Source organism: Vipera ursinii, assembly GCF_947247035.1.
Source record: "Vipera ursinii genome assembly, chromosome: Z".
NCBI classification, from domain to species: Eukaryota; Metazoa; Chordata; class Lepidosauria; order Squamata; family Viperidae; genus Vipera; species Vipera ursinii.
In genome coordinates this window covers 86,580,323-86,591,303 of record NC_139517.1, presented here as the reverse complement: position 1 = coordinate 86,591,303, position 10,981 = coordinate 86,580,323, and the positions used below count along the sequence as shown (strand labels likewise).

The 10,981-nt window shown below is 34.3% G+C and overlaps 1 protein-coding gene across 8 annotated transcripts in view; it reads right to left on the bottom strand.

Annotated features, from left to right (window-relative positions):
* TBC1D5 (TBC1 domain family member 5) overlaps positions 1 to 10,981 on the bottom strand; it is a 343,189-nt gene that overhangs the window by 123,274 nt on the left and 208,934 nt on the right. For all 8 annotated transcript variants that reach the window (XM_083376132.1, XM_083376127.1, XM_083376129.1 and 5 more), the window contains 3 exons: positions 3,292 to 3,380; positions 1,296 to 1,346; positions 1,138 to 1,207 (listed from right to left, as the gene is read on the bottom strand). In XM_083376132.1, the coding sequence (XP_083232258.1) occupies positions 1,138 to 1,207; positions 1,296 to 1,346; positions 3,292 to 3,380 (210 nt within the window). The remainder of the gene's footprint in view (positions 1 to 1,137; positions 1,208 to 1,295; positions 1,347 to 3,291; positions 3,381 to 10,981) is intronic.

Below are 10,981 nucleotides of genomic sequence, written 5' to 3'. Positions count from 1 at the left end.
GGACTGAGGGGTTTAATGTTTTTAAATTGTAATTTTAATTTTTTGCGGCTAGACTTAATTTAAATTTTATATTGTATTGTTTTTAAATTTTGCCTTGTAAACCGCCCTGAGTCCTTTGGGAATAGGGCGGTATATAAACCGAATAAATAAATAAATAAACTATCTTGGCTGAAGCCATTTCTGCTTTGTTTTCAGTTGCCACAATAATGGGAGGGGGGGTGAGTGATTTTAAGGTTAGACTAAACAATAAATTGTCCCACGGGAACCAAGGTCATTGCTGCCTTGTTTTGGCGGGCTGAGCCTTCCATTAGAAAGCCTGCCAAAGTAGTTTATTAGGGAATGTGATTAATAACATAGTGCTGGGTGGGAAGTTCAACTTTATAACATTGTAGCCTTTGGGAGGGAACTCCAGTCTTGATTTCACTTTTGAGTGTGCTGATACTTTGTAGCCAAATAAATATGTTCTTTAAGGAAACTGCTTTCCTTGGAGTTCTGTTTTTACTGGTCTTATCTATTGGAAACATGACAGTAGCAATAAGGACAGAAAATAGTTATTTATCTATCCTAATTATTCCTAATGATAAGCATGCATGTTTAAAATAACTCAGTTCATGCTGGTGAAGGATAAGTCACAAGAACCTCTTGGGTGTTATGCAATTCAATTATATAATTGAAAGTGTAATTTATCACCTTCAAAGCCCTTCATAGCACAGGGCCTGATTATGCCCATTCCTGGACCAAAAAGCCTTTCTCACATTACCCGTAATCTGGTCAACTCCCATTTGGACTACTTAATGTAATTTATATGGGACTGCCCTTGAAGATATTCAAAAGTTTCAGCTGATTCAAACTGTAGTGTGACCATCTGCTAGATGCTGATTTGTTTTAAGATGCAACTCAGGTGTTAGTCAGGTGTTAGTCAACAACTAACTGTCTGTCTGTTTTATAATGTGGTACAATACATGTAAACAGGGAACTATAAAATTTATTTAACATAAACATTTTAAGTTGTCCAAGACTAAAATCTTCAAAGATATTATTATAACATATTTTAAATGGCATATTTACTCTCATTCAATAATTACACATAATTAATTTAAAAAATAGTTTTACGTATGAATTTTTATCAAGAGGTACCTTTTGACTGTCATGCTCATAAGTTGAAAACCAATGTTCCGCTGTTTTCATTAGATGAGTGAACATTGCACTGAAAGAGATTATATCATTACCTAAGAATGATAACTATAAAAATCAGAATCATAATTTTAAGAACAAATGAAGATTACTGAACATACTAGGCATCATGCTCCAGGTAGTCAGGATTCAAAAGAACGTTCATTTCTTCACTGGAAAAAATACATACATATTTAAATATTTATTTCTGGAAGTTTCCTTAAATAACTTATAACAGAAATGCAAGCTAAGTAAAACTAGCCTTTATCTTTAAAATTATAATTCCAGTTTAGAGAAATGGAGTCTTTACTCTCTCTATAGATCAGTCTTTCTATAGATCAGAAATAAACTAGTTACCTTGTCTGCAAAACAATGAAAGAACTATCTAATTATTTGAAATAACAAATTACTGAATGCCACAATATATTTCAATACATTTGATCTAAAATAATTGATCACTGATCATTGGAAACAAATAAACAAAAAGCTGATCAGTCAAATATGGTATTAAAACAGCACTTTATTTTAATTAAAAACTATTTTTAATTTTTAATTTACCAACAATTATCAGTGTCAATGATTCTTATTCATTTTTGTGGTTAGAACTCTAATATGAAAGGAGAAGGTTAATATACCCAGTGAATGCACCACTGAGAAATTTGATACTTTTTTCCTCATTAGATCCTGCACCTATTAACCAATTTTCATACATATGCATAGAAAGTAATTTGCATCTTGGAGATTCTCCCTTCTTTTGCTTCAGGAAAAGAGCTCTTATAGGTTCATTGGTTCTTGAGAAAAGTATATAGCCCAACATAGCAAGTAAATTGTGAAACCATCAGCTCATACGTATATATATTTTGAGTGTTAAGATCCCAACTATTTCCTAATTATTTAATGATTACCTGGTCCAATATAGGTAAGATTTCATTTAGCAAGACTTTTGTTCTCTATATTGAGCCTTACAATAATCTACACAGACATTACAGAAAAAAGCACTGTAATTACACTTCTTCTGTTTCAATTAATTGGTTGAGAATCAGAGAAAATGTGTCAAATAATCCCAAACCTTAACAACATTGCATGATTAAAATGATCATGTTGTTTGAACCATTATAGAAATGTGTGGCACCTAATGTAAGAGCTTGGAGTTCAAAAGAGTAACATTCCCTAAAATGTCATAGAATTTAGCAATCTTGCAAAATGGAAAATATTTAGGGATCCCTGCAACATTGCATGAGTTAATGCAATGGTGTCAATAGCCTAAAAGTGTCACTTCAGTCTTTCTATTTCCAAATAGTGACCTCATGAAAGATCTAAGGTTAAACATTAATTTATCAAGAAAGAACTCTCACATTTAAATTGTTTCCACTGCTTATATTAGCTATTTTCTATCTAAAAGGAATAATCTAATTATAAAGAATTAACTAAATATACAGAACCTGCATAGAAAGCAAACCCAAATGATATTACTAAGTAATAGTTCTCTTGATATATTGTATAAAATATTACCAAAAATAAGTACAATAAATCAATTTATTGGAATTTTAACACTCCTAGATGCTAAATATAATAGAAAATGACTTAAATCAAAGTACGAGCAATATTAAATTGTTCCAACAGGTAACTCTTTGAAGATATCTAAAATCTCTCTGACGACTGAGAATGAAAGCACATGAAGTAATTCATAAATTTATATATTATCTTCTTATATATACCAGTTTTTAATATTAAGTGATATATTTTAAAATGTTTAAATTCATATGCTTACATTTAACATGAAATCCAAACAGCAATACATTTTTTGATATGTGCTATACAGTTATATTTAAGATTTAAAATAAAAAATGACATGCATCAATAAAATTTTTACATTAGTATTTATTAACTATCATATCTAACTATGACAGTAGAAGTAACCAACACAGCAATTATATAGTTTTAGATTTTAGACAGATCCAACCATGTTAAAATATGTTCCTCTGCGATTGTATCATTCTTCAAATATAGTAAGTTTTGGCAATTGGCAAGTGCAAACAGATACTACCTCTGGAGTTCCTAATGCATATTCTATTTTAGTAGCAATTTATTTTGTATGAAAAAATCCAGGGTACCTACCTTGGTTGTGCTGCTTCACTTGCATGTAGAAAAGCTTGGTGGTCACAATGCAGAATAAAGACAATAGGTGCTAAAAGTTCATGCATACCCTACAATCAAAAAGAAAACTACATTTTATCTAATATATTAGAATTCAGCAACTCTGTATTACTGAGTGCTTTTAATATGGATTATATTTTAATTAGTATTTACAGTATTCTCAAATAAATGGAAAATCACTGCATTTTAAAATAGCACAGTATGAATGAGTTCATCACTGAGCACTTACATTTAGCTCTATTTAGAACTCTCTCTTTTGGTTTAAAAAATACTATTGTGAATAACAACAGCTCTACTATGAAGAAAAACCAGAGCCACTGGGGTTTTCATGGAGGATCAAGACTAGTACCTAATCAATGACTACTAGTACAGAGTCTCCTGTACTAGGCAATATACAATTTATAAAAACTGTAGGGAACAATAATGGAAGAATATCAACATCCATGCTGTGAGCTTACTGAATCCACCTAGTTAACCATTATATGACACAGACTGATGGCCTATATAAGTATTTTACCTGATACTGTAGGCCATGATATATGTTCTCATGATTTTTAGTATTTATGTGAATGTACTGGGAAATGTTGTGTGGAGGTAAGGGCTGAAGATGATGGATAAGGTTTGTAGTTTGAGGATGACCTTGTGTTCCAAACATGACTTTATCTGCAATGCACAGCACTGCCACTAAAAACAGTCTGGAACCCATAGTCTACTATATAGTAGGTTGTTTAAATGGAAGAAATCTCTCTCTATATATTCACCCTCCCTATATTCACCCAAGTTCCTTTCAAAACAGTGTACCAACTCACAAGAGAGAACTTTTTTCAGTACTGGTAGTACCCATCTGTAGAAAATATTTTAAAAGGTTACTACGAAACTATAATATTGCATTGTTGGTATTAGTTGAAGAACATTTTATCATATTCACATTTCAAGAACTATGTTAATGCATATACTGTATACATTTGTTCTGTTTTATTTCTGTTATTTTTCCTTTGCTTTTATTATCTGCTATATACTGCTTTTATTGCTAATAGTTCATTTTATTTTATATTTATTTATATTATTATTATTATCATTATTATTATTATTATTATTATATTATTATTATTAATATTTCTTTATAAAATACTTAACTTTAAAGTATACCTTATTATTAGCCTGCAATGCTAAACACTTCCTTTGAATATAAAAGAGAAGATGAGTCTTTATTTAAATTTTGCTTTTACCAATAACTTACATGGTCAATCACAAAACAATGCCTTGAGGTCACTTTAGAAAAAAAACTGCTTACAAGCTGATAAACTATTATACAGGATAAATCTTCCAAAGCAAAAATCAGTAACTAATGGGTATCTATATCCTACAATTCCTTTGAGAATCAAAGCATTGTTAAAAAACAAAGCTTGACTCTGCAGAAACTAAGGAGCACTATTCATTACTAATTAGTTCAAACAACAATCAAGTACATTAGAAACTTTTCTGTTATCATTTCTACTTGCTTAAAATCTTTCACAAATGCTTTGGCATGAGTTCTTTACTAATTTTGACATATTATATTTACTTCTGGGACAATGTAAAGAGGATATCAGAATGGAGTGAGGGTTATTTTAGTAGTACTTTTGATTAATGAATTAAAACAGCTATGTAAATTGGAAAAAGGAAATATGGAAATGAAATTAGAGTTTTAGTTTCTTCCATTTAAAATTCTAGGTATAATAACCAGCATGCAATGTTAGACTTTTTAAAAAGATGTTGTAAATTTAAAGTTTCAATGATGGTTTAGTTGGGCTTCTTACTTACAATTCAGTGTGTATTGGAATAAAATGACATCATTGTACTAGTCTTTCTTTCTTAATTTTAGAATCCTTTCAAATAGTTTAGGATATTTAGGGAAGAAAGACTTGCTGGAAATGAAATACCCTGCTTTGAATGACCAAGTGATAATTTCAAATGGTTCAATAAGCCAACTGTTCTAACTGATATAGGCAAGAGGATATAAAAAAATTATCAACTATATTCTCAATATATACAGGGAGTGCAGAATTATTAGGCAAATGAGTATTTTGACCACATCATCCTCTTTATGCATGTTGTCTTACTCCAAGCTGTATAGGCTCGAAAGCCTACTACCAATTAAGCATATTAGGTGATGTGCATCTCTGTAATGAGAAGGGGTGTGGTCTAATGACATCAACACCCTGTATCAGGTGTGCATAATTATTAGGCACCTTCCTTTCCTTTGGCAAAATGGGTCAAAAGAAGGACTTGACAGGCTCAGAAAAGTCAAAAATAGTGAGATATCTTGCAGAGGGATGCAGCACTCTTAAAATTGCAAAGCTTCTGAAGCGTGATCATTGAACAATCAAGCGTTTCATTCAAAATAGTCAACAGGGTCGCAAGAAGCGTGTGGAGAAACCAAGGCGCAAAATAACTGCCCATGAACTGAGAAAAGTCAAGTGTGCAGCTGCCAAGATGCCACTTTCCACCAGTTTGGCCATATTTCAGAGCTGCAACATCACTGGAGTGCCCAAAAGCACAAGGTGTGCAATACTCAGAGACATGGCTAAGGTAAGAAAGGCTGAAAGACGACCACCACTGAACAAGACACACAAGCTGAAACGTCAAGACTGGGCCAAGAAATATCTCAAGACTGATTTTTCTAAGGTTTTATGGACTGATGAAATGAGAGTGAGTCTTGATGGGCCAGATGGATGGGCCCGTGGCTGGATTGGTAAAGGGCAGAGAGCTCCAGTCCGACTCAGACGCCAGCAAGGTGGAGGTGGAGTACTGGTTTGGGCTGGTATCATCAAAGATGAGCTTGTGGGGCCTTTTCGGGTTGAGGATGGAGTCAAGCTCAACTCCCAGTCCTACTGCCAGTTTCTGGAAGACACCTTCTTCAAGCAGTGGTACAGGAAGAAGTCTGCATCCTTCAAGAAAAACATGATTTTCATGCAGGACAATGCTCCATCACACGCGTCCAAGTACTCCACAGCGTGGCTGGCAAGAAAGGGTATAAAAGAAGGAAATCTAATGACATGGCCTCCTTGTTCACCTGATCTGAACCCCATTGAGAACCTGTGGTCCATCATCAAATGTGAGATTTACAAGGAGGGAAAACAGTACACCTCTCTGAACAGTGTCTGGGAGGCTGTGGTTGCTGCTGCACGCAATGTTGATGGTGAACAGATCAAAACACTGACAGAATCCATGGATGGCAGGCTTTTGAGTGTCCTTGCAAAGAAAGGTGGCTATATTGGTCACTGATTTGTTTTTGTTATGTTTTTGAATGTCAGAAATGTATATTTGTGAATGTTGAGATGTTATATTGGTTTCACTGGTAAAAATAAATAATTGAAATGGGTATATATTTGTTTTTTGTTAAGTTGCCTAATATTTATGCACAGTAATAGTCACCTGCACACACAGATATCCCCCTAAAATAGCTATAACTAAAAACAAACTAAAAACTACTTCCAAAAATATTCAGCTTTGATATTAATGAGTTTTTTGGGTTTATTGAGAACATGGTTGTTGTTCAATAATAAAATTAATCCTCAAAAATACAACTTGCCTAATAATTCTGCACTCCCTGTATATGGATAATTCATCAGATTTAGAACTGTAATTTTACTCGATTCATTTAGTTAACTTAAATCATCTTTATAGACAAGCATATTTTAAGGTTAAACAACTGCCTGTATAATTATAATAAGGGTGTCTATGTGGGAGTTGTTTCTCAAAAGAATTTGGCAGAGAGATCCTTTACTTGTAGATTTGATACAAGAAATTAGCTACTGATTCTACTTAATGTTAACATCTAGAAGTATCCTTCAGATACAATTAAGAAAATAAATCTAAACTCATTGTACTTTTCCAACAAAATGAAAACATAACAGCATGTCAAAACTAATTAGCAAGTCATTTTCCTGCAAATTTGAATACAAATTTGCTGTTTATGTGAGGTTGTTTACAGATTCAAAATAAAAAAACAGCAAATAAAGCAGGTACAAAAGTTTGGATACCCTTCCAGCTATTTCGGTCTTTTTTGTTTACTATAAGGGTGCTAATAATGCTAATAATATAGCTAAATTAGGCTTAAGCATCTTTTAGTATGATTAAATTTAGTCAGGGAAGGACAATTCCACAGATAACAAATATTCTGATCTCTTGTTCCATTCAGACTGTAACTGTAGTTTTGTTTATTTTTAACAACCAGGAGGCCTCAAAGCATCTCTCTCAGTATGTAACAAGTTAAAATAATTCATACTTACAAAGAAAAGATTTATAAAATAAAATAGCTGAAGGTTTCTGGCTAGCAATTTCAACTATGAGAAACATTTTGACAAGGGAGGGTGCCTAAACTTTTCCCAAATAATTGTATTAAAATAGAATTCAAGCAACAATAGAATTATTAAAAAAAACTTTACAACTTATGGAATGTATTTGAAATTTAATTTCTTGATAAATTATTAGATGATATCATTGCAATCGTTTGGATAATATCAATACATTATATAGAATGTATAGAAATACATGATTGTCCATGAAATATTATATGATACTAGACAATTCATGACCTGTTAGGTCATTATTTCAGAGATATTTCCTTACCGGGCATCTCATGCCTTCAACAATGGCAGAGATATACTGGAACGTATTGAACAAGTTTGGAAAGACATTCAGAGCTATATCTCCTTGAAATTAGCCCTTGTTGAAATATTTAATGAAATTTTGTATTCTCATAAACCACCTTGCAATACTTTTGCCATAAAATATTTTATAAAATTTGCCAAATTTCAATTCCGTGAGAATAACAGATCCTGTATAAGTTAGCCTATCTGAGGTATCCTGGTTGAAAACATTTTGCTCTATGATGTACTATTTCATTAAGGTTATAGATATGAAAGTTTTAATAACATAGAGATAAATCCTTATTATTGTAATTAATATTCATGTCTTAATGTGCACATATGCTAAGCAACTGAAATGTCCACTGCTTCCCACAGTACTTGTACCTCTAGGTGAGTCATGGGAATGACATAGCTCAAAAAGAGAAGCACAAATATTTCCTTCCTTGACAGCAAGTAGGATCACAAAACTGAACCTGTTCTGTAATCAAAACTGCTTAGTGGATTAAACAAACACAAGCAGACAAAAGAACAAGTTCATTTGCCCAGGCAGTCAAAGTTCATTAATACCATTTATATAATCTTTCTAGCTTCAGTTAACTCAGCAAGGTATTTCACAAAATGATTCTCATAAATTGAATAAAATCTCATAATTATTAACAATACGGTCTATTTTTAGCAGGTCACCTAGTACAGGGCTTTTCAACCTTTTCACCCATTGTACCACTTTTAGGATATGGCAACATCCGAGTACCACCAGTCGCCTTGAAAGGTGTCAAAAACTTGATGACACAAAAAAAGGAAAAAAGTACAGGTAGTCCTCGACTTACAACAATTCACTTAGTGACTGTTTGGAGTTACAATGGCACTAAAAAAGTGCCCCCCAAACCACAGCTGAGCAAAACATCTCCCCGCGCTCTTTCTCCTGAGGTTTTCATCGTTTTGAGCATTTCTGTTGAGGATTGGCAGCGCGGGTGGTGGTGGGGTGTTTGGTTTGCTGGGTGGTTGCAGCAGGTTTTGATCACTTCACATGACCCTGGGACACTGCGACTGTCATAAATATGAATCAGTTGCCAAGCATCTGAATGTAAATCATAAGACCCTGGGGATGCTGCAACATTCCAGCTGATCGGCGCTTCTTCTGGGCTCAGAAGAAGTGCCAGGATCAGCGCCGAGCTCCAGCTGGAGCCTGGTGCTGAGCCTGGCACTTCCGCTGAGCCCTGACAGCCCCGAAGAAACGCTGATCCTGGCACTTTCGCTGAGCCCTGATAGCCCTGCAGCTCCAGCCATTTCTCGCTCAGGCTTGTGCGGTGCTGCCACCGGTTCAGCTCATTTCCCTCCCCCGCTACCACTTTTTAGGATGGTCACATACCACCTGTCAGGTGCCAATGTACCACAGGTGGTACCCATACCACTGGTTGAAAAGCCCTGACCCAGTACAACTTAATAGCTTGTGAGGACATGGAAAAGTTTTTTTTTAAAAAAATGGTCTGACTACACATGCAGTTTTCATGTAATAAAGTATATTCAACTAAGATGAGCTGTTCATTTTAGCAAATGTTCCTCTCTTATTTGTTGTATGGAAATTTGTCCTATTTGATAAGGAAGTGTGATGCTAATACTCTATTTCAGGGCTTTTCAACTAGTGGTACGGGTACCACCTGTGATACATTGGTACCTGGCAGGTGGTACGCGACCATCCTAGAAAAGTAGTGGGGGAGGGGAATGAGCTGAACCGGTGGTAGCACCGCACAAGCCTCAGCAGAGGGTTGGTCTAGAAGACTTCAAAGGTCCCTTCCAACTCTATTATGCCAATCCTCAACAGAAATGCTCACAACAATGAAAACCTCAGACAGGAGGAATAGCATCGCCAGGCAGGCAGGCAGGTGTCTTGCTTGGCTGTGGCTTGGGGGGCACTTTTTTCAGTGCCACTGTAACTTTGAACAGTCACTAAGCGAACTGTTGTAAGTCGAGGAATACCTGTACTTCATCACTTTTTGGGGGGGGTCATCAAGTTTTTGACACCTTGCTAGGCGACTGGTGGTACTTGGATGTTGCCATATCCTAAAAGTGGTACAATGGGTGAAAAGGTTGAAAAGCCCTGCTCTATTAGCCCTGGCTAAATATACACTTCCACAAAGATGTGAAGAATAGGGGATTGCAGAATCTCAAAACGCAGACAGATGAAAATGTCATCTACTAATTATTCTGTACTTGTGATATCATTGACCAAATTTTTTGGATTGTTCCTTTGCCTGAGAATTATAGTTCAGTCATTTTATTTAAATACCATATTTCAATCATTTTTATTATTTAAGGGAGAAATAATTGTTTGGTAGCTTCAGCTCATCCTCAATTGGAGGGGGAGATGATTCTTAAAGTAGACAAGGATGAATTTTCTGTTTTATATTTTTTCCCCAGTTGATATAGGGACCTTAAACTATTTCAAGCCTGTTTTAGGATGTAATGCATTTAAAATTGTTGGTATCAATCAATCAATCAATCAATCAATCAATCTTTATTCTTTAAAAATGCAAGAAAGCATGGAGTAAGGTAAAAGCATCACAATACAAATTCTGCATAGAGCTGAACTCCCTATGAAAGAATCCTGGGAATATTCTGGTCTATAAGCCTAGTCTAAATTATCAGGTTGCTTTCAGATTAGACCTCATGTTATTTGCAGGAAAACCCAACTCACATGTGCTTTAATTTCTATTAGCAAGACATTGGAGATCAAAGTTTTCCTTTTATTTCTTTCAATAAGTTTTAGCAAAAAGTGCAATCAAGTTAACAAGAGTTTATGACTTTTTTAAAAAATGGAAAATAAGTTTTAGTAGTACTGAAAGCAATGTGGAGGAGTGCCTTACTATGAATGGGAAGAATATGTGCATCAATGGCTTGTTTTCTTCACAGCTAATAAATGTTTATTTTTCACTGTTTCAATCTTTATACCAGTTTTAGAATAATAATCAATTGTATGAAGGAAAATTGTTGAGTTGAGTAAGGATTGCCACTTGTAT